The sequence below is a fragment of the Saccoglossus kowalevskii genome, chromosome 16 (assembly GCF_978046115.1).
Source record: "Saccoglossus kowalevskii chromosome 16, keSacKowa6.1, whole genome shotgun sequence".
Taxonomy (NCBI): Eukaryota; Metazoa; Hemichordata; class Enteropneusta; family Harrimaniidae; genus Saccoglossus; species Saccoglossus kowalevskii.
Genome location: NC_140656.1, coordinates 5,416,252 through 5,441,632, shown reverse-complemented (window position 1 = coordinate 5,441,632; position 25,381 = coordinate 5,416,252). Strand labels below are relative to the sequence as shown.

At 35.1% G+C, this 25,381-nt stretch overlaps 2 protein-coding genes and 1 pseudogene across 4 annotated transcripts in view; 1 reads left to right on the top strand and 2 right to left on the bottom strand.

Annotated features, from left to right (window-relative positions):
* The window catches only part of LOC144346058 (uncharacterized), a 29,026-nt pseudogene extending 25,658 nt beyond the window's left edge, over window positions 1-3,368 (bottom strand).
* Window positions 3,369-8,224: 4,856 nt separating this feature from the next.
* Window positions 8,225-22,933, bottom strand: LOC102805827 (uncharacterized). 3 transcript variants are annotated; one of them, XM_085491654.1, is made up of 7 exons: window positions 22,833-22,933; window positions 21,444-21,506; window positions 20,956-21,176; window positions 14,489-14,636; window positions 13,265-13,410; window positions 11,111-11,290; window positions 8,225-10,219 (listed from the first exon to the last, which is right to left on the bottom strand). In XM_085491654.1, the coding sequence occupies exons 3-7, from the start codon at window positions 21,167-21,169 to the stop codon at window positions 10,035-10,037; spliced, it is 873 nt and encodes a 290-aa protein (XP_085347780.1). In that variant the 5' UTR covers window positions 21,170-21,176; window positions 21,444-21,506; window positions 22,833-22,933; the 3' UTR covers window positions 8,225-10,034. The 3 variants fall into 3 exon arrangements, with proteins under 3 accessions (XP_085347780.1, XP_085347781.1, XP_085347782.1); XM_085491655.1 differs by having other exon boundaries at window positions 22,790-22,925; XM_085491656.1 differs by lacking the exon at window positions 22,833-22,933 and adding an exon at window positions 22,807-22,826.
* Window positions 22,934-23,210: 277 nt separating this feature from the next.
* The window catches only part of LOC100374613 (SH2B adapter protein 1-like), a 38,834-nt gene continuing 36,663 nt past the window's right edge, over window positions 23,211-25,381 (top strand). Inside the window, exon 1 of the mRNA XM_006813300.3 lies at window positions 23,211-23,994. Coding sequence (XP_006813363.1) covers window positions 23,341-23,994 — 654 coding nt within the window. The 5' untranslated portion in view covers window positions 23,211-23,340. The remainder of the gene's footprint in view (window positions 23,995-25,381) is intronic.

Below are 25,381 nucleotides of genomic sequence, written 5' to 3'. Positions count from 1 at the left end.
GACAGCAAGGCTTCAAATGATCAGCCTTATAGATAGCAAGGCTTCAGATGATCAGCCTGATTGACAGTAAGGCTTCAGATGATCAGCCTGAAAGACAGTAAGGCTTCAAATAATCAGCCTGAAAGACAACAAGGCTTCAAATGAGCAGCCTGATAGACAGTAAGGCTTCAGATGATCATCCTGATTGACAGTAAGGCTTCAAATGATCAGCCTTATATACAGCAAGGCTTCAAATGATCAGCCTGATAGACAGTAAGGCTTCGAATGATCAGCCTGTTAGACAGTAAGGCTTCAGATGATCAGCCTGATAGACAGCAAGGATTCAGATGATCAGCCTGATAGACAGCAATGCTTCAAATGATCAGCCTGAAAGACAGTAAGGCTTCAGATGATCAGCCTGAAAGACGGCAAGGCTTCAAATGATCAGCCTGATATACAGCAAGGCTTCAAATGATCAGCCTGATAGACAGCAATGCTTCAAATGATCAGCCTGATAGACAGTAAGGCTTCAGATGATCAGCCTGATAGACAGCAAGGATTCAGATGATCAGCCTGATTGACAGTAAGGCTTCAGATGATCAGCCTGATAGACAGCAAGGATTCAGATGATCAGCCTGATTGACAGTAAGGCTTCAGATGATCAGCCTGAAAGACAGTAAGGCTTCAAATGATCAGCCTGAAAGACAGCAATGATTCAGATGATCAGCCTGATAGACAGCAAGGCTTCAAATGATCAGCCTGATAGACAGAAAAGCTTCAGATGATCAGCCTGATAGATAGTAAGGCTTCAGATGGTCAGCCTGAAAGACAGCAAGGCTTCAAATGATCAGCCTGATATACAGCAAGGCTTCAGATGATCAGCCTGAAAGACAGCAAGGATTCAGGTGATCGGCCTAATAGACAGCAAGGCTTCAAATGATCAGCCTGATAGACAGCAAGGCTTCAAATGATCAGCCTGATAGACAGAAAAGCTTCAGATGATCAGCCTGATAGATAGTAAGGCTTCAGATGGTCAGCCTGAAAGACAGCAAGGCTTCAAATGATCAGCCTGATATACAGCAAGGCTTCAGATGATCAGCCTGAAAGACAGCAAGGATTCAGGTGATCGGCCTAATAGACAGCAAGGCTTCAAATGATCAGCCTGATAGACAGCAAAGCTTCAAATGATCAGCCTTATAGACAGCAAGGATTCAGGTGATCGGCCTAATAGACAGCAATGCTTCAAATGATCAGCCTGATAGACAGCAAGGCTTCAAATGATCAGCCTGATAGACAGCAAGGCTTCAAATGATCAGCCTGATAGACAGCAAGGCTTCAGATGATTAGCCTAATGGACAGCAATGCTTCAAATGATCAGCCTGATAGACAGCAAGGCTTCAAATGATCAGCCTGATAGACAACAAGGCTTCAAATGATCAGCCTAATGGACAGCAAGGCTCCGAAAGATTAGCCTGAAAGACAGCTACGCTTCTGGTGATTAACCTAACATAAAGCAAAGATTTAGATAATCAGCTTATAGAGAAATGCTTCAGGTGATCTGTCTGATAGACAACAATGGTTTCAGTACTACCAGTTTTGCATTGGCCCGTTTCAATGCAGCATGCTTGGAATTCCCCACATTCATGTGACCTCCCCCCCCCCCCAGATGACTGACAGTGCTTAATAAACCAATCACATATTGATCAATACCAGTGTGTTTATGCGTTTATTGCAGAGCGATTTTGGAAACAGATTCTAGTCTAGGCTTAAAAGACTAGACAGTATAATCACACTTCATACCAGAATGTATCGTGTGTCCAAAAAAGCTTGCATTTTCTCCCATCTGCTTTAACTTTCTTAATGTCGCGTAATAACCACTCAATGATTGATCATCATTATATGCCCATTTACATCCTCTTAAGTTGGCAAACTCTTTGAATTTTTCTCTGAAATTGAATCGAACAAACCATTAGGATACAATATACAACAAATTGATTATTATGGAATGGGGAAAATTGAGAAATGAAACCAGAAACAAATAACATACAAATTTAATGTATTTGAGAAATTGTCAAAATCCATCCTATTTTTATTTGTTATGACACAAACTAATATGTATTGCGAAATATTTAAGTAGTTCGAAGAGTAGATGACGCCAGAGTCATCTTCAATGTTTGTTCAATGACACTAGAGAAATCTCACTTGTTATCTTTATGTATAATGACATCGGGGAAGTAAACAGGTCTACCCTGTGCTCTAGGATGCATGTAAACTGGACCAGCTGGTAGCAACTCAACTGGTGCTTTCTTATCATGCAATAACTGCATAAATGGTGTACTGCAAATAAAACCTGTAATAGTTAACAAATTGATGGTTATCTCAAGGTATTGCAGTATCATTGTGAGGACAGTATTGTCTCTAAAATATTACATTTCACATAATGTTGTGATACAAACATGCCAAGTATATGATAATATGTTGGCATATAGATGCGAATCGGCAATTCTAGGATTTGATCTGTAGCTGTAGTTGTCTACTTAGAACGTTTAATCATTGGCAAGTCTCCCATGTCGAGACATGATAAATACAGTGCCACTGTTCAAAAAAGATAAAATGGGCCAGCTATTCTGAATCAGTCGTGCAGTCAAGGCACGTGTAAGAATTTGGTCTCTCGAACAGCATACATTGACCACAAACAAGTCTAACAGTTGTTGTTGTTTTAATCTAATCTCTGATTTAGGAATGCTGTCTCGCATAATTTCCGGGACATACAAATTATATTTTATAATGATCATGTCTTCCAAGAGATTTTGTGAACAACTTACGAATCAGACTATATCTTAAGTAACCTTGCTTAACTAGCTTTGTGTCTTACTCAAAACTCGTCATGTAGTCTACCTACTGTAAAATGACATCGTAAGCTGGAGCTCAGGGAATGTTACTTGAAAGATACGGGGAATTGATCAAGGCATGAAGCTAAATCCTTGGTCACAAAAATCAAATGTACTAATGTTATTGAAATCATTACATATTTATAAAAAGATTATCCACCAAAATCCACACTAATGTCACATTATCGATCATTCGTAATAGTAGTTAATATAATTGTTAATAACAGCTTGGTCGTATATAATATCAATAGTAATGAGCAGACTGTGACTCGGACACAACCTATGAGGCTTACCAACATCAGCTATATTGAGAGTGAAAGGATCAACTGCATCTGGATTTGGACCAGACCATCGACTTTCACACATTAGATAGGACGCTATGTTCAGTTTCTCTTCTAAATAATACGTCAGAGTTTGAAAGAATTCAATTGGAACACTTGGAGCAAGGTATGTGATGAATCGGAGGCATCTTGGTGGCGCCACATCTGATGTCGGCATGATGTAACTTTAAGATAAATAAACTATATTCATTATATCATGTTTGTAAATGTTACTCTCAGTGCAGTGCATTGTGGGATACAACCTACTAGTTACAAGCAGGTTTCAAACAACAATGCATATCACTGTATGTATGCATTACGATACATAATTGAATATAATTGCATTTAATTAAGTTCTCTGATTGATTAACCTTGTACTTGAGTAGGTCAGATTATGTGAGCTAGTAACGGACACAATTTAAGATGATGTAAGACGTTTAATATAATCTGCAAGATTCTGTATTAGTAACTCGTGCACATGTGTATTTTTGGTCATCCAGGATGCATATGGCGTAGTGACAGTCAAAATAAATCTAGTATATGTTATATAGACTCGGACGTACATTATTATTTAATCAAGGTACAGAGAAACCATTGAAACGTGGTGTCAGATGTGATATTATAATTCAGCGGCTGATGAAACACTTACAATGAATAAAAGTGCCAACCAAAGTAGCAATGAAAACAATCGTCTGAATGGGACAAAAAGTATGGTACAATTGAATGGTAGCCCAACATACCAATTTCTCCAGAAAGTGGAAAGTTTGAGAAAATACATTGTCGGTAATATGTTCGTACTTATTTGGTCATGGGTAAAAATTAAGGCGGATAAAAGAAAAAATGGGACGTGGTCCGCTAGCCTACATCGTCCTGTTCAATTTACAGGTCATTCGCGTAATTAAATATGTGTTTTCAATACTTCAGTGGTCGGAATAGTAAAAGAAAAAATGGGACGTGGTCCGCTAGCCTACATCGTCCTGTTCAATTTACTGCCCGTCACGTAATCTCTTAACTTATTTATGTACACAAAGTCGGCAACATTGAATCACCCAGAGTTATGGGAACCCAAACTAGACATTGGTGAAGTTCACTGATGTAGACATGGGTTATACCTGTTGATTGTTTTTATGGGAAGGAATAATTGTATTAATCCAATATTTTCCAGTGTCAACAAGACTGGGAAAGTGGCATTACCCTTCCCTAATCGATGAACTCTTTGTACCAACTACACCACGACATTGTTACGCATGCGTTGTGGAATAAATAAGAAAACCTGGAATATGTGCACTTCACAGACAATATGCTAATAACTTTAAGATGCAATTATTAATAGAAAGCATTTATTATGAAACGCCGCAAGCACTCTATGAGTCTAAGCAGCCAAAATACTTCTTTGGTGCCATTCCAACAATATTCAGCTGGGAACTAAAAATGTAAATTGAATACAATAGCAGACATGTTGTCGCATTAATAATTTTACAGATAGAATGGTTCCCAGCTGACTGCAACTTTGCATAGACCTATTTACTAATAGCTACGTATACAAAACTCCAGGCCTCTGTAGGAAAAACAATTGCCAGAGTCGCTTTTTTGTGCTAGATTGTGTTATTAAAGTGCCCACTATAAACCTATAGCTGCATGGTCTCACAAAAAGGTATTTCTATTATCCCTAGCCTCGGGGAGGCATTACGGTGAAGTCCGGGCTTATCAATCACTGGCAATGGACCGACTTTAAAGGATCTATTCCCTTGCCGTGCATAAGAAAATCAGAGCAAACCTGCTAATTAAGTGAGTTGGTCTGTGTAGGCAATTAAATTTGCTATCAGCAATAAAGAGGACCACGTAGAAGGGTCCAGGGGTTCATATGCAGAATAACCATGGGAAGGCTACACCTGCTTTTCTTGACTAATCAACCCCACTATATCATGTTTTGATAGCGGGTTTTCGGTACCGTGAGTCAACTTTAACTATGTTGTATTTAAAGGATTAGTCCCCCACTTGAACAAAATGCCCTCCACACCCTGGAATCCATTAGCTAAATAAAGTCATAAAACAAGCTGTGGTTAAATACATTATTTGATATGTAAATGACAAAATATTAATTAGCAATTATTCTTCTGAATTAAATGAATTCATATTGGAAATTGTCATGGCTATATGTGGATATTTATATAGGTCGCCTCTCTTATTTATATCTATCTAATTCGAGGCCTTCATTGCCCGATACTCCCGGACCAACAATAACATAGTTAAAAATACAACCTGGGCTAAAATTATTTACGCCAAAGACTGTATATTTTTCATTTGCAAATTAAGCTTGACACAAGACAGCAACCATGATAGTTCATTGTCGATCACAATTTCATGATCACTTTTTAATTGAGCACAAACCACAATTATGATCACCACGTATAGAAGTCCTAAGTTTGTTACTTGACCATGAACGACCATCGTCTGATCATGTATGTTTCACATGACAGTCATATAATGGTCGAATATGGTCGATCGTGAAATACCACGATATCATGGCCATCGTGAAATACCACGATATCATGGCCATCGTGAAATACCACGATATCATGGCCATCGTGAAAGCAGGTTTGTGTATTGCAAAGTCCAAAAGTATTTCCTAACGGTTACCAAAAATACATTTTAGAACTAAAAATGTTACAAACTTACTGTTCAGTAATTGTACTAGTATTGCAGGTCTGTATATACCGGTTGTAGTATGTATGGTGGTCGTTGTCACGCTGCGAACGGAAATGACAATTAATATATTAATATTTTACAAAGATTTGACTTTTACAAGGTATGACATTAGACACAGCCTGAAGGTCAAATACCTGGATATACAGGCTGATATCTAAATCACCCCCGGCTCACGTGTACAAATATCAGTGTTCTCTCAGGTAGTATAGTGTAGTATAGTATATTTTATTTGACTCAAATTAATGAATTGGAAGTACATAAACCATGGTCAATAATCATACACAAAAGAAAAAACACAATAACAAGAAATACAGATATTAAAAATAAAATAAAATGTTAAAACAGATAACACTAACAACTATTAGGTATTAGGTATTGTAAAATTATGTTAATAAACTTTCCTAGAATGATGCAATACGCAATGAAACTGTCTTTTATTCCCATAATATGCACAAACATATCTTCTTTTGGTAATTTTAAAATATTATCATTGTATAATGATAGAGTATTCCAAAAGTTGCTACGTGCCTTTACAATTTCATCCAGTTTGCAGTCAAAAAGAGCATGCATTTCATCACCAACAGACTGATCAGAACACAGTGTGCAAAATCTTTTCTCTGAGGGTATTTTTTGGTATCTTAATTTTTCAATTGGTAATTTATGTGCTGAAATTCTAAATTTGGTTACACTAACTCTGTGATTTAAATTATTAATTTTATTCAGATATGGTTCAAATTCATAATCTGATTTGTATTTATTGTAAATACGTAGTTTATTATGTTCCTTTTTGAATAGAGTTGGCAACCAAATTGTTTCATAGTAAATTCTTTTAAGATTGTTTCTAAATATGTTAGCATTATGATCCGTTTCATTTAATCGAGTTATTTCAAGTAGTTTGCTAACAAAGTTTGCCCATGAATTGCTATTGATTGTACACTCTGACTGATAAGCACAGTGCACTATATTACTGCATTCTTTATTTTTTACTCTTAACAAGATATGTAACACGGGTGTAACACGTATTTAGTACAACGTACAGCACACTATGGACACTCATTGGCAACCATGGAAATATTGATTTCGGGAAAACAAAAATGGGCCAGGTTTGTCGGTCACATAATTCTGTTTAGGGAAATAAACTCATGCAATACAATTGATGTGCAAAATTATTGTTTTCACACTCCTTTACTTGTATTAAAGGGTGGCAGTCCTGTTCGATATGGGACTCATAGCGACGTATACAACGCGTGTAAAATACATTGTTTGTTTACATGAAATTCAAATACGCGCTGCGCGACGACCACCGCGCTTTAAGGTAAGTCTAGAAATGAGCGTTTGTCTTGTAATATCTTGTGCAGTAAGACGTGTTTTCTCTATTATCCCGATATGCAATAATTTACACTTAAAGGACTACCTGTCAATCCCAGGGATAGCACCAGGGAATCATGGGGGGGGGGGTTCCTTTGTTTGTTTAATATAGTAAACAAACTAATCACTTCTATGGATTGTTCCAGAGCACCTGTTTCAAGTTTTATTAAAATCTGATGAGTTGTTATTGAGACATTCAAAATTCAAATTCGTAAATGTATAATGTTCAACTAGATAACTAAACTAGTCTATCAATAATAGTAGTAATAGCAATAACGGACCTTGGCGTTGTTCCCATTACTGTGTTTAGATATTATCACTAATAATATGTTTAATAGTTGCCAAATTATGTCACAAAATGATCTAATCTAATAGAGATCCGCCCAATGTACATATGCATATATACCAAATATCAATTCAATCAAACTAGCAGTCATCAAGAAGTCAAATAGCATTTTCATCGAAACTGACAGAAAACATTCACTAAAATTAAAGTAATTAAAATATCTTCATTATAAATGTTCAAATTTAATAGAGGACCTACCAAGTACCAATTGAGGAATAAGGTTTAAGAAGGAAGGTGAGACTACGAAAACTACAAACAAACATCTATACCAGAAGCTCAGCCTGTCATCTTTGAGGACAGTGGAGCTAAAATAGTTTCAGAATGTGATGTTTTAATTGGAAGTAACCCTTTAAGTCATGTGTGCGATGAGATGGATTCATTTGACTCTGTTTCTGGCCAGTTTGTGTCATTAACCATGACATTAGACAGAAGTAAGGCAAGTGCAGTAGTTAGAGCTGCAATGCAAGAATCTAGAATAAGACACTGTTATGAATTCTACTATTTTTTTTTCTGCAGCACCCTCTGTTCCTGGATTCATTCAGACAATTACTTTTTTACTTAGGGTAAAAACATTGTAAACAAACACAAAATAAATCATCTCACTCAAAAACTTAAATATCATATATTTTAATATGTCATATGTGATTTATAATATTTATGTACTTACAAATACATATTTAATCTGAAGCTTAATACAAAGTTTACATTTGTGCGTAGTTTATTACTGTAAAATGAAATTATTGGGATCATATACCCCACTCATTAAAATCACTACATACACATACACAAATAGAAGAAAAATCTCAAACTTAGAGGGCAGCACTCACTAAAGTAGTAGCCTACTCATTAATGCAAATACCCAGAATTTATTCATTTTCCAATAAATTGTACTTCCAGACATTATAAAGATGTTGACTTAAAAAAAGTTGGGGGTCACCAGCTTAATTTTCGAGAAAATGATGGTTGTAATAGTGTATAGTGGCCATTTTGACAGTATTATAACAATTTTACAATAGGATCCTATGGTAGATATTGTGTCATAACTCAAATTGTTCCCTGGTGACATAGGCTGAAAAAATCATATATTGTTAATGATGGGGTACTTTTTGTTGTCCTTAATTATTTCAAAAATCTGGGTTTTAAAAAAAAAAAACATTTTGCTCTACTGAATTATTTTAAAATATTTTTGAAAAATATTAGGACAAGTTTTCCAAAATGTCACTGGAACACACAAAAGAATGCTATTTCATAGTGTCATGAAACAATAGCTCCATGATTTTACACAATAAACCAGTGAACATTGTCTTTGATTTATGACCGACTTTCTCAAAAATTATGAGTAGGCTTCTACCTTAATGGTGGAGTGCAGGAGATGACTATGTCATTTGAACAAGGGGAATGAGAAGGACAAGTTTCAGTTCATATTGCGAGCACCAAAATTGCTAAATGAAATTGCTTTGTTGTCACAGTAGAAACATTTGCTATTTCATATATATATATATATATATATATATACACATGTCTGTGTGTGTGTTGAAAGCACCATGGGCATACTAAAGTAAATACACTGAAATTGAGATTCACACTGCATTAAAAATGGAAACAAGCACAATAAAAATACATGCTCATATGTCCCACCAACAATAACAATAAAAAATAAACTTTGAAGAATATCTCCCTGAAAAAAAAATCTGATACAATTGGATGGACATCATAGCCAATATATACATTTATTATTGCTAATGTTACAATTAATAACAAAGTAGCAATTTTATGACTTCACATTGATTACACGAAAATCTACCCCAATCTGTTAGCTAAGTATGGGTAATAATTTATTAATTTCACTTACACCAGTAAATACCCTGCACTCAACCAACCGTATTCACATACAAATACACTTGGTTGTCAATACAGTGTAATTTCTATAAACGCTGTTTTACATACTTGTGTCAAAATAGTTTATTCACCTCCAACACTAAACACATAACGATAACAGAACCATACTCATCTAATTGCACTGAATTTGTATCAACTTTTGAAACCTTTTGGCGCCATCATTTTTTACTTCCAAATATTATTGAGTTTGTACTGGTTCATATCCAATACAACCCTTATCAGTACAAATTACAGGCTTAAAAAGTTGTACTTTGAGAAGAAAACAGTAGAAAACCACATTAACTCACAATACTTTTTTTCCACATGTCATACATATACATCAATTCACATTTAAAGTTCATATATGGAATATCAGTGTTTGAATATTAAAGGGACACATTCTGTAATTCACTTCAACATATTGCGACAACAAAAGACCATTATTATGGGTTTCTGTGTCAGAGTACATCCCACTCACCAAAACCCCACAAATAGTCTGTTTAAGTAGATCATTTCTAAGGAAACAAGACAATAAATCTGTGACTAATAATAAACATTGCGATCCATGGACACACCGCTGACGTCATTCCGTAGCTCTTCTTCTTTTTTATAATTATCCAAACTGACTTCAACAAAACGTGACACCAGGAATTGGTTTAGTTTGGGACTCCATTTGATATCTGCATGCATTTCAAGCAGAGCTTTGGCAATGTCTTTTTTTAACTTATCTGAAACAGAAGCACAGATACACATACTGACTGTAGTACATATACAGAACGGTCTTCTTTAGCCCAAACTTATTGAAGTAAGGCTTTTCAAGACTGGTCTTAACATTTAAAATGTTTTATGGCTAGATATTACAAGTTAAGCTTAGATATGATAACACTGATGATCTCAGATGTCAACTGTCTGGTGTACACATTGGGTTTCAAACAGAAACAATTTGATTTGATTGAGAATGATATATCGAGTATATGAAGCAGGATATGTCCACTCTTTTTGAAATACTGGACATCATGTCATGTATACAGTGAGATTCATATATAATCATACTACGGTAATTGTATTATCGATGTGTACTTGGATGGTTTTGTTCTTTTTTATTGTTTGTCAGTCATTGCTTTGAATGATAGTGATGTATTTTTTTGTGTGTAAATTTCCCTAACTATGAATTAGGACATCATTTGGGTATGTTGTTTTTCTACATTAATAATATCATTTTGTACAGTATCTTTACATTGTAACCATGTCAAATACCTGCAAACTACTGACTTTCTCAGATGTCTTCTTCAAACAGCATGTACAGATCAAAAATGTTACTTCTAAATTTATAGATGTTTGCAAGCAAAAATGAAAGTTATTACGTTTATTTGGTGGGAGGAGGGGTTGTAGTGGGTCAGTTGGTTATTCTGTGTAGTGGTAAATAAGCATTGAAGTTAGGTGCATTAAACATTTCAACAATTTGTTTTTTTAATAAACTAAACCGACTGTGATCTCATGCTGTGTGATTTATTAATTAATGGAGTGAAACCTACAATTTGCATGATGACGTTCACAATGCAACGAAATCAAGGTAAAAAAACAAATTATAGTATATAGCCACTAGAGGACATACTTACCTGGCAGATTAGCATTAACTGCAATAGGATAAATTGGCAGTGGTCCAAAGGATTCCAAGACATGGATGTTTTGTGCTAACTCCGGATTCATCTTCATTTGTATAGCTAAACAATTACTATCAACAGCAGCTGCATCTACAGTCTGGTCTAAGACCAATTTGATGGAGTTAACGTGAGCACCTATCAAGAAATAGCAACAGAGATTGACTCATAGTAGTTGTATATTAGCCATGTAAACATGTATTAAGTGAATAAAGAATGTGTGTTACAGTGATGTATCTTAATATTTTTCAAAAATCGCTATTTTTAGAACAATTCCATAGAGCACAATGTTAACGAAAAAATTGCAATTTTCTACATTTTTCAAAACCCGGATTTTTGAAATAATTTAAAACAACAATATCCTATCAGTAACAATATATGATCTGTTCAGCTTATATCACCAGTCTACAATTTGAGATATGACACAATATCATTACCATAGGAACCTATAAGCGTTATAAAACTGTCAAAATGGCCACTATCCACTAAAATACAACCAATAATTTCTCGAAAATTAAGGTGGTGACCCCAACTTTTTTAAAGTCAATATCGTTATATTGCCTGTAAAGTAAAATTTATTGCAAAATGAATAAATTATGGGTATTTGCATTTATGAGTAGGCTTTTACCTTAAGTGAAAATCCCCCTATGTGAGCCCTTTTATCATGTAATAATGGGCAGTGCGAGTTCCTTTATTTCAATTATAATACCACGAAAAAAATATATTTATACATGCAGTGGTTAGCGATTCGAGAGTCAACCACTCTCACATGAGTGAAAACATTTATACATGCAGTGGTTAGCGATTCAAGAGTCAACCACTCTCACATGAGTGAAAACATTTATACATGCAGTGGTTAGCGATTCAAGAGTCAACCACTCTCACATGAGTGAAAATATTTATACATGCAGTGGTTAGCGATTCAAGAGTCAACCACTCTCACATGAGTGAAAACATTTATACATGCAGTGGTTAGCGATTCGAGAGTCAACCACTCTTACATGAGTGAAAACATTTATACATGCAGTGGTTAGCGATTCAAGAGTCAACCACTCTCACATGAGTGAAAATATTTATACATGCAGTGGTTAGCGATTCAAGAGTCAACCACTCTCACATGAGTGAAAACATTTATACATGCAGTGGTTAGCGATTCGAGAGTCAACCACTCTTACATGAGTGAAAACATTTATACATGCAGTGGTTAGCGATTCAAGAGTCAACCACTCTTACATGAGTGAAAATATTTATACATGCAGTGGTTAGCGATTCAAGAGTCAACCACTCTCACATGAGTGAAAACATTTATACATGCAGTGGTTAGCGATTCGAGAGTCAACCACTCTCACATGAGTGAAAACATTTATACATGCAGTGGTTAGCGATTAGGGAGTCAAGTACTCTCACATGAGTGAAAACATTTATACATGCAGTGGTTAGCGATTCGAGAGTCAACCACTCTCACATGAGTGAAAATATTTATACATGCAGTGGTTAGCGATTCAAGAGTCAACCACTCTCACATGAGTGAAAACATTTATACATGCAGTGGTTAGCGATTCGAGAGTCAACCACTCTTACATGAGTGAAAACATTTATACATGCAGTGGTTAGCGATTTGAGAGTCAAGTACTCTCACATGAGTGAAAACATTTATACATGCAGTGGTTAGCGATTCGAGAGTCAACCACTCTCACATGAGTGAAAACATGTTCAGTATAGTTATTGTGAATAAATCATGGGAACAAACATTGAATATTGTTGATTTATATGCAAACTTCTACATGTATAAGTATTTGATATCAAACATTTTCAAACGACCAATGACACAACCTCATTGCTACACTGTACTAGACCGTTATATCTGAACCCTTGGAAGTAAAATACTCTCCACTCATTGGCCAGTTTAAATGCAGCATGCTGGTAAATTCCCATAATCATGTGACCTCCTAAATGACTGACAATGCTCAATCACCCAATCGCATTTATAGTAAATACCTGACCATGAGTAGAGTTTATTGACTTATGCATTCATTATAGAGGGCTTTTGGAAAGCCGACTGATTCAAAAACAAATAAACTAAACAATAACTAATAGAACCAAATTGTATACCAGAGTGTACTGTGTGTCCAAAAAAGCTTGCACTTTCTCCCATCTGCTTTAATTTTCTCAGTGATGTGTAGCAACCACTCAATGAATGAGCATCATTATAAGCCCATTTACATCCTCTCAAGTTTACAAATTCTTTGAATTTTTCTCTGAAATTGAAATCAAACAAAACATTAGAATACAATGTACATCAATGAATAATGTAATAAGCTAGATAAACAGATAACATATCAATTAAGTATTTGAGTCGACAGCGGAGCTAAAAAGATGCAATTATTTTGATCTTTCATAAAAATTTGTTTTCAGAAATTATGACCAAAAAAAATAAAATTTTGTTAAATGTATATACCGGTAACTGACATGTTCAACGAACAGAAACATGGATTTTTTTATCTGGGCTTCAACACCATATCTTATAAATTGTGTTCTTTTAATGAATAATAAATGTGTTAAAAACTAATCTGTGATTCAAATATTCTCTAAAAGTTACTAAGCATGCTACTATAACAACCTATATATCATCTGAAAGCTTAGATATAAGCAAATACAGGATATCATAAGCAAAGTTTATCTTGTTTATTTTTTTAATTTGCCTTTGTTTACTAAGTACAACCAAATAACTACAAAAATGTTACCAACAATCTGTTGCTGTAGAATATTTTAGAAGACAATGAAAAATTGAAACTCACACTGCAATCATCTAGGCTACAATGTTACAAATGTCCTATGCAATGCACAAGTCATTTGCGTTACTGAAATAGCTTAAAAAACAGTGCTTTCAATAGTCGGAACAGTCAAAAAAGCACAAATTAGACATCAGGAAATTCCTCACAAAAACATTGGTACGACATAAGCTCTACATCATTCGCCCATATAAGCTTTCAGATGATACATAGGTTGGTACATGTATAGTGGAATGCTTAGTAACGTTTAGAGAATATCAGAATCATATACATATTTATTTTCAAGTGTTTTATCAATGTTGCTACATTTAAAGGTCGGTGGTCATCACGCTGAATCCTGTTTGATATGGGACTAATAGCGACGTACGCAACGTGTGTAAACTAAATTGTTTGTTTACATGAAATTGGAACATGTACAAAATGTATTGCACAACAAATCAACAAACTTTAAGTGGTTTAGAGATTATTATTGCAACATATAAATTTGTGAGGCTATGCATGACAGTGCTGTGGCTCTTGCAAGATAACACTAGATAAATCTTACTTGTTATCTTTATGTACAATGACATCAGAGAAGTAAACAGGTCTACCCTGTGCTCTAGGATGCATGTAAACTGGACCAACTGGTAGCAACTCAACTGGTGCTTTCTTATCATGCAATAACTGCATAAATGATGTACTGCAAATAAAACCTGTAATAATTAACAAATTTACTGTTAACTCAAGGTATTGCAGTTGAATAGTCAGGATAGCTTTGTCCCTAAAATAAAATATTCAGGTAATGCTGTAGCATCAGCAGGTCATAGGGTAGGATGATATATTTAATGATACAAAGGCCAAAAGTTCAAGTTCAATATCTTAATGATTGAAAAACATGAGTACAACATCTGGCTTACAACACATAAACTGAATCTAGAGATTGTACTGACCAATCACGTACAACTGATTGTATTGGTAATGCTTTCTATAAATATATAGGAATCATTTAAGACAGTATCTAAAATTGACAAGAGTAATGACTTTGTTTCAAGATGGCACAGGCACTGGTGCTGATGCAATATCCAGATATTACACCAGTGCTTAAGCAATATCCAGATATGACACTGGTATAGATGCAATATCCAGATATTACACTGGTATGGATGCAATATCCAGATATTACACTGGTATGGATGCAATATCCAGATATTACACTGGTATAGAAGCAATATTCAGATATTACACTGGTATGGATGCAATATTCAGATATTACACTGGCATAGATGCAATATCCAGATATTACACTGGTATGGATGCAATATCCAGATATTACACTGGTATGGATGCAATATCCAGATATTACACTGGTATGGATGCAATATCCAGATATTACACTGGTATGGATGCAATATCCAGATATTACACTGGTATAGAAGCAATATTCAGATATTACACTGGTATGGATGCAATATTCAGATATTACACTGGTATAGAAGCAATATTCAGATATTACACTGGTATGAATGCAATATTCAGATATTACACTGGTATTGATGCAATATCCAGATATTACACTGGTATAGATGCAATATCCAGATATTACACTGGTATGGATGCAATATCCAGATATTATACTGGTATGGATGCAATGTCCACATATTACACTGGTATGGATGCAATATCCAGATATTACACTGATATGGATGCAATATCCAGATATTACACTGGTATGGATGCAATATTCAGATATTACACTGGTATAGATGCAATATCCAGATATTACACTGGTATGGATGCAACATCCAGATATTACACTGGTATGGATGCAACAGTCAGATATTACACTGGTATAAAAGCAATATCCAGATATTACATTGGTATAGATGCAATATCCAGATATTACACTGGTATGGATGCAACATCCAGATATTACACTGGTATGGATGCAATATTCAGATATTACACTGGTATGGATGCAATAATCAGATATTACACTGGTATAGATGCAATATCCAGATATTACACTGGTATGGATGCAACATCCAGATATTACACTGGTATAAAAGCAATATCCAGATATTACATTGGTATAGATGCAATATCCAGATATTACACTGGTATGGATGCAACATCCAGATATTACACTGGTATGGATGCAATATTCAGATATTACACTGGTATAGAAGCAATATTCAGATATTACACTGGTATGGATGCAATATTCAGATATTACACTGGTATAGAAGCAATATTCAGATATTACACTGGTATGGATACAATATTCAGATATTACACTGGTATAGAAGCAATATTCAGATATTATACTGGTATAGAAGAAATATTCAGATATTACACTGGTATAGATGCAATATCCAGATATTACACTGGTATGGATGCAATATTCAGATATTACACTGGTATGGATGCAATATTCAGATATTACACTGGTATAGAAGCAATATTCAGATATTATACTGGTATAGAAGAAATATTCAGATATTACTCTGGTATAGAAGCAATATTCAGATATTACACTGGTATGGATGCAATATCCAGATATTACACTGGTATAGATGCAATATTCAGATATTACACTGGTATAGATGCAATATTCAGATATTACACTGGTATAGATGCAATATTCTGATATTACACTGGTATGGATGCAATATCCAGATATTACACTGGTATGGATGCAATATCCAGATATTACACTGGTATGGATGCAATATGCAGATATTACACTGGTATAGATGCAATATCCAGATAATATAACACTGGTATGGATGCAATATCCAGATATTACACTGGTATAGATGCAATATCCAGATATTACACTGGTATGGATGCAATATCCAGATATTACACTGGTATAGATGCAATATCCAGATATTACACTGGTATGGATGCAATATCCAGATATTACACTGGTATGGATGCAATATCCAGATATTACACTGGTATGGATGCAATATCCAGATATTACACTGGTATGGATGCAATATCCAGATATTACACTGGTATGGATGCAATATCCAGATATTACACTGGTATGGATGCAATATCCAGATATTACACTGGTATGGATGCAATATGCAGATATTACACTGGTATAGATGCAATATCCAGATAATATAACACTGGTATGGATGCAATATTCAGATATTACACTGGTATATATGCAATATCCAGATATTACACTGATATGGATGCAATATCCAGATATTACACTGGTATAGATGCAATATGCAGATATTACACTGGTATGGATGCAACATCCAGATATTACACTGGTATGGATGCAATATTCAGATATTACACTGGTATAGATGCAATATCCAGATATTACACTGGTATGGATGCAATATTCAGATATTACACTGGTATAGAAGCAATATTCAGATATTACACTGGTATAGATGCAATATCCAGATATTACACTGGTATGGATGCAATATCCAGATATTACACTGGTATGGATGCAATATTCAGATACATGTATTACACTGGTATGGATGTAATATTCAGATATTACACTGGTATAGAAGCAATATTCAGATATTACACTGGTATAGAAGCAATATTCAGATATTACACTGGTATGGATGCAATTTCCAGATATTACACTGGTATAGATGCAATATTCAGATATTACACTGGTATAGATGCAATATTCAGATATTACACTGGTATAGATGCAATATCCAGATATTACACTGGTATGGATGCAATATCCAGATATTACACTGGTATAGATGCAATATCCAGATATTACACTGGTATGGATGCAATATCCAGATATTACACTGGTATGGATGCAATATCCAGATATTACACTGGTATGGATGCAATATCCAGATATTACACTGGTATGGATGCAATATCCAGATATTACACTGGTATGGATGCAATATCCAGATATTACACTGGTATAGATGCAATATTCAGATATTACACTGGTATGGATGCAATATCCAGATATAGCACTGGTATGGATGCAATATCCAGATAATACAACACTGGTATAGATACAATATTCAGATATTACACTGGTATAGATGCAATATCCAGATATTACACTGGTATGGATGCAATATCCAGATATTACACTGGTATGGATGCAATATCCAGATATTACACTGATATGGATGCAATATCCAGATATTACACTGGTATGGATGCAATATTCAGATATTACACTGGTATAGATGCAATATCCAGATATTACACTGGTATGGATGCAACATCCAGATATTACACTGGTATGGATGCAACAGTCAGATATTACACTGGTATAAAAGCAATATCCAGATATTACATTGGTATAGATGCAATATCCAGATATTACACTGGTATGGATGCAACATCCAGATATTACACTGGTATGGATGCAATATTCAGATATTACACTGGTATAGAAGCAATATTCAGATATTACACTGGTATGGATGCAATATGCAGATATTACACTGGTATAGATGCAATATCCAGATAATATAACACTGGTATGGATGCAATATCCAGATATTACACTGTATAGATGCAATATTCAGATATTACACTGGTATAGATGCAATATTCAGATATTACACTGGTATAGATGCAATATTCAGATATTACACTGGTATAGATGCAATATTCAGATATTACACTGGTATGGATGCAATATCCAGATATTACACTGGTATGGATGCAATATCCAGATATTACACTGGTATGGATGCAATATGCAGATATTACACTGGTATAGATGCAATATCCAGATAATATAACACTGGTATGGATGCAATATTCAGATATTACACTGGTATATATGCAATATCCAGATATTACACTGATATGGATGCAATATCCAGATATTACACTGGTATAGATGCAATATGCAGATATTACACTGGTATAGAAGCAATATGCAGATATTACACTGGTATGGATGCAATATTCAGATAGTACACTGGTATAGATGCAATATCCAGATATTACACTGGTATGGATGCAATATCCAGATATTACACTGGTATGGATGCAATATCCAGATATTACACTGGTATGGATGCAATATCCAGATATTACACTGGTATGGATGCAATATCCAGATATTACACTGGTATGGATGCAACATCCAGATATTACACTGGTATGGAAGCAATATCCAGATATTACACTGGTATGGATGCAATATCCAGATATTACACTGGTATAGATGCAATATCCAGATATTACACTGGTATGGATGCAATATCCAGATATTACACTGGTATGGATGCAATATCCAGATAATATACTGGTATGGATGCAATATCCAGATATTACACTGGTATGGATGCAATATCCAGATATGACACTGATATGGATGCAATATCCAGATATTACACTGGTATGGATGCAATATTCAGATATTACACTGGTATAGATGCAATATCCAGATATTACACTGGTATGGATGCAACATCCAGATATTACACTGGTATGGATGCAATATTCAGATATTACACTGGTATAGAAGCAATATTCAGATATTACACTGGTATGGATGCAATATTCAGATATTACACTGGTATAGAAGCAATATTCAGATATTACACTGGTATAGATGCAATATCCAGATATTACACTGGTATGGATGCAATATCCAGATATTACACTGGTATGGATGCAATATTCAGATACATGTATTACACTGGTATGGATGCAATATTCAGATATTACACTGGTATAGAAGCAATATTCAGATATTATACTGGTATAGAAGAAATATTCAGATATTACACTGGTATAGAAGCAATATTCAGATATTACACTGGTATGGATGCAATTTCCAGATATTACACTGGTATAGATGCAATATTCAGATATTACACTGGTATAGATGCAATATTCAGATATTACACTGGTATAGATGCAATATCCAGATATTACACTGGTATGGATGCAATATCCAGATATTACACTGGTATAGATGCAATATCCAGATATTACACTGGTATGGATGCAATATCCAGATATTACACTGGTATGGATGCAATATCCAGATATTACACTGGTATGGATGCAATATCCAGATATTACACTGGTATGGATGCAATATCCAGATATTACACTGGTATGGATGCAATATCCAGATATTACACTGGTATGGATGCAATATCCAGATATTACACTGGTATAGATGCAATATTCAGATATTACACTGGTATGGATGCAATATCCAGATATAGCACTGGTATGGATGCAATATCCAGATAATACAACACTGGTATAGATACAATATTCAGATATTACACTGGTATAGATGCAATATCCAGATATTACACTGGTATGGATGCAATATCCAGATATTACACTGGTATGAATGCAATATCCAGATATTACACTGGTATACATGCAATATCCAGATATTACACTGGTATGGATGCAATATCCAGATATTACACTGGTATGGATGCAATATCCAGATATTACACTGGTATGGATGCAATATTCAGATATTACACTGGTATGGATGCAATATCCAGATATTATACTGGTATGGATGCGATATCCAGATATTACACTGGTATAGATGCAATATCCACGGACCAAATATTACACTGGTATGGATGCAATATCCGGATATTACACTGGTACAGATGCAATGTCCAGACATTACACTGGTATAGATGCAATATTCAGATATTCAATATTCAGATCACTGTGCCAAGTTCCGTCCAGGACCTTGCCTGCCTAAACGATGACAGACATAACACAGCAATTCAGCTAATAATCAACTAATTAAGTCGGTCAACAGATACGCGAAAACTAATTCATGACACTAAATCCATGGTCACAAAAATCAAATGTACTAATGTTATTGAAATCATTGCATCTTTGTTCAAAATGATTATCCACCAAAATCCACACTAGTTTTATAAATAATGTCACATTATCGATCTTCGTAATAGTAGTTAATATAATTGTTAATAGCAGCTTGGTCGTATATAATATCAATAGTAATGAGCAGACTGTGACTCAAACACAACCTATGAAGCTTACCAACATCAGCTATATTGAGAGTGAAAGGATCAACTGCATCTGGATTTGGACCAGACCATCGACTTTCATACATTAGAAAGGACGCTATGTTCAGTTTCTCTTCTAAATAATACGTCAGAGTTTGAAAGAATTCAATTGGAACACTTGGAGCAAGGTATGTGATGAATCGGAGGCATCTTTGCGGCGTCACATCTGATGTCATGATGTCATTCATCTTTCAACTTCAAGAGAAATAAACTATAATCATTATTATTATAGATTTATTATTTATATGCAAAAAAATTTATGTTTATTATGTACATGCCATGATGATTTAGTGGACGGACTACAATAATAAAACCAAGACTACAGTCAAATGAGCTACGGCAGCCAAGTTTGCACAATATTTCTGCCAGTTCCTCACAGACATGGTATGCAAAGTAAAACTCACAACTATTTTCGATCAGTTACAAAAACATATTACAGAACTAAAAGTGTTACAAACTTACTGTTTAGTATTGGAAGTTTGGTTGCTGCGTATACGTATTGGAAGTCTAGTCGGTGTAATCACGCTACAAATGTATGAATAGAAACAATGATAAACAAGATTTCACCTTTACAAGGTTTATATAGACATGACATTAGACACAGTCTGAAGGTCAAATACCTGAATATACAGGCTGATATCTATATGGATCATAATACATGCACTTAAGTCCTGTTTTTGTGAACAGTCAATGAATCACCCCCACCTCACGTGTACATGTGTACAAATATCAGTGTTCTTGCTAATATGTAACAATGTTACAGCACACCATGGACACTCATCAGTAACCATGGAAAACAACCTGTGACAAATCGTTTTTTATTTCATGTGTAGAAACATACAAAATTGTTTGATTTTGGTTAACTCTTTCACCACCAGACTTTCTTGCCCAAATCTGTCAGTACTTTTTTTTTTATATTTTTCAATATTTCTGGAAATGAATTCCAATTTTGGAACCAACAGACAAAATGTGAGTCAATTTTCATTGTTTCCCCCAATCTTCTGAAGGAAAGTGCAGACTATAAACGGGACTATTTTGTGAATTTGTGATGAAAAGAGGGAACTGGTGGTGAAATGGTTAAGTTTGTAATAAAGCAATATTTTATTCTATTTCAAACATGCATGTATAATTTCAGGTTAGTATTAAGTTAGTTTGAGTAATAATATAATCTTTTATGAAGTCATATATATATATAATGTTGAACAATGCTGCATCCATTTCAGCATTTCAGATAGTGACATTGTTGTTTCTGTGAGCACCAAGTTGAGGGACAGTGTTTCTAGGGTACCGTAGAGCAAGAAACAACAGACATGCAGAGTTACAACCAGGACTGGTAAAATGAAAATACTTATATTAAAAAACAGGTAATTAATATTTCCGGTATCTGACAGAAGTTAAATTTCTCAACATTGATGACATATGTCGCCCCTCCACTCAAAATGTCAGAAACCATATTTTCATACTTAATTTTGTGGAAAATGCCGGTTACATTTGTGAAGGGTGACAATAGTTTGACTTTGTCGTCTAAAAGCGTGAAGACCACAACACTGTACAGGTCCAGGAAATGAACGTCCGCCAATGTCAAGATCTGTTCTGTTGTTTGGATTCAAGTGCCAATCACATTCCCCATACTCCATAAGTGTTTGCGTGGCAACGTCAGTCGTGTCGCGTGAGTTCAGAGTGACGTGTAGTAGATTTCATGTCGGGTTCACAATCTGTCTAACCGCTGATAAACAAATATACTAGAGTACGATGTCGCAACTTGAGCAACCGCTCAATGGCGTGAAATACACCTGAATTGAACCTACCGTTCATCGATACTCACAACGCAAGGATCCCGTGTTTACTGACCTGATTGAGCTGACACATCCGATTCAATCACAACCCCAATTGTTAGAATGAAGTGAACAACAACAAATGATCAGCTGTTACAAATAGAGAGAGCAACGACCTATCAATGCGCACATCCGGGCATTCTTTTAAAACCCTGGCCCACGACGTAGTAAAGGCTACCCAAGCTAGTTTTCAAAACGTGACTATGCTAATCGTTAGACGGGTCGTAGCCATTGCAAATTACATTAATCACGAATATATATCAATCTCCAATAAGATTTAGTAAAAGGGATGGTTTGTTTGTGAATACACGTTGCGCCGAAATCTCGTGGGTGGATAGTAGCAAACGCAGCCAGAGTGAATTATTTAGGAAACCAAAGTAGCCCTTTTTCTGGCATTAACAGGAAGGAGTCGTGAGTTTTAATGTTTATATGTAAAGATGACATTGTTATGTTCAATAAGTATATGCCAAATATCACGATGATTTCTTAGCTGGCTAACAGATGGACTACAGTTAACGGGAATTATGGAAAACGGCAGTATACACAATCATGAAACCGAGACTACGGTCGACTGGGCGGAATTATGTGAACATCATGCCCAAGCTGCGGCAGCTGAATTTGCACGACATTTCCGTCAGTTTCTCACAGACAACCCTGAGTTTGACGAGCCGGATGCCGGTAACAAATTTGCACGTCGGTATGTCGATCATTTTCTGGACCATTTTGAGGTTGAGGCGCACAAGGGTTTCAATGCTTCTGGCGACAGAAGAGGGACTAATCTAAATGGCGGAAGACAGGGCGGTGAGATGGATTTTCACCATTCGCATTTTCAACAGGAAACCACGTCGACCCAAGACCAAAATAATCAATCACATTCTTCACATTCCAAGGCAGAAAAAACAAAAATGCCTGGTTCTTCCAAGACACAACTCACCAAAAAAATGTCTTTCAAAAGTATGCGAGAAACAGTGCGATCGAAATTCCGCAAGCATTCAGAGGACTTAAACCACGGATCAAAACACACGACGCGATCAAAACAAGACATTTTGAAAGAAGGAATAGTCAACCAACTTATTTTCCCAGATCCACAACACGGGAAAAATAAGTGGGAAAAAAGTAAACTGATGCTTGTTAAAACGGACGGAGGACATATGCTGGAATTTTACAGCCCCCCGAAAGTAAGTATCACTATCAAATAGGAAATTAATTGCTGACAGGTGTTTATGTAACCGTATTAATTTTGACTGAATTGTGTGTCAATATTATGATTGCATATCCAATTTGTTCGTTTATAAACGGATTATGAGTTGCCATGGTATCCTATTTTTTTTGTTATCGGTATCCAGTATGATTTATTTTTAGTCCTAGTTAAATGGTAAGTAGTAGTAGTAGCCTGTGAAAAAATGTCAAGGAATGCTGTAAATCGAATTCTCGTAAAAGAGCATTGTTGTTGAAGGTGTTCGCTTGGGCAGTAAAATCAAAACAAAAAATGCACAAGACCAAATGTTAAATTAATCAATGTTAATGTTCTGGATGACCTTTGTTAAGGTGAAGAAATGAGAATGTTATTGGTGTACTTTAAATACAGTAAAACGGTTAAATTTCTCTGGAAATTTTTGACGATTTCAAGAATTTATAGCATTAAAGTAGACAAAATTTTGCAAAATTGGGACCCCAGAAAAACTTTTACTTCCACAAAGTTTGGTGATTTTCACTGACGAAATTTGCAAAGATTTGTCGCATGGGGGTTTACAGTAACTTTTGATTTCAACTGTTGTATTTCTACTAATGATGTCCAAATTACTGTCCCGTTCTAACCCAGCTTCGCTGACTTCGTAATCTCTACCAAAGTCTATGTGCTCTGTGATCAGACAGAGACGTTTGATAAAAGTTGGTGGAGAAAACTGATAATGATAATCTTTTTTCTTTTTTGTAATTTATTTTGTTTGATGTAGCCAGAAATTGGTTATACATATACTGTGTAATTTAATTGGTGTTTTAGTTTTGGAATTTGTTTTTTAGGAGTTATTTTTCAATGACAATTAAGTTCTTTGAGAGTGTGAAAAGAAAAAAAAACAAAACCTGTTTAACTGTCTTCTATCACTTTTCTTTCATTTGAAAACATGTGAATGAGTTGCAGGAACCACAAAAATAGTGCATTCTACAGTATTTACACATATAAAATGATTTGCAAACCACAACAATAATGTATTCCACAATATTTACACAGGTACCCCCCCCCCCCCGGTAGTTTTGGGGAAAAACATTTCATTAAAAGAGCCACCCTCCAACTACATTATCAGATATTCAGAGTTTTTAAAAAATATTTCGTTTAAGGTCTTTGAAGTATTAGTTTCTGCATGTGCATAGGGCGTGTCATGCTCTATGCTGAGAAAGGAAACCTTATAACACTGCCTGGAGGGCAGAACTTGTTTTGATTCCCCTCTTGTTTATAACTTCTCCTTGAAGTACTTTGTACTTTTTGTTACTTAGTCATGGGTGTACACAAATGTGCATTGACACAAATTTATTTTGCTTGTCTATGCTGATAAAACCTTGTTGTTA

Coding starts and splice junctions, on each gene's coding strand:
- LOC102805827 (XM_085491654.1), bottom strand. CDS start 21,169: ATGAATGACATCATGACATCAGATGTGACGCCGCAAAGATGCCTCCGA. Junction 13,411..14,488: donor ATTGTACATAAAGATAACAA/GTAAGATTTATC, acceptor TTTCAATTTCAG/AGAAAAATTCAAAGAATTTG. Junction 10,220..11,110: donor AGTTAATGCTAATCTGCCAG/GTAAGTATGTCC, acceptor CTTCTGTTTCAG/ATAAGTTAAAAAAAGACATT.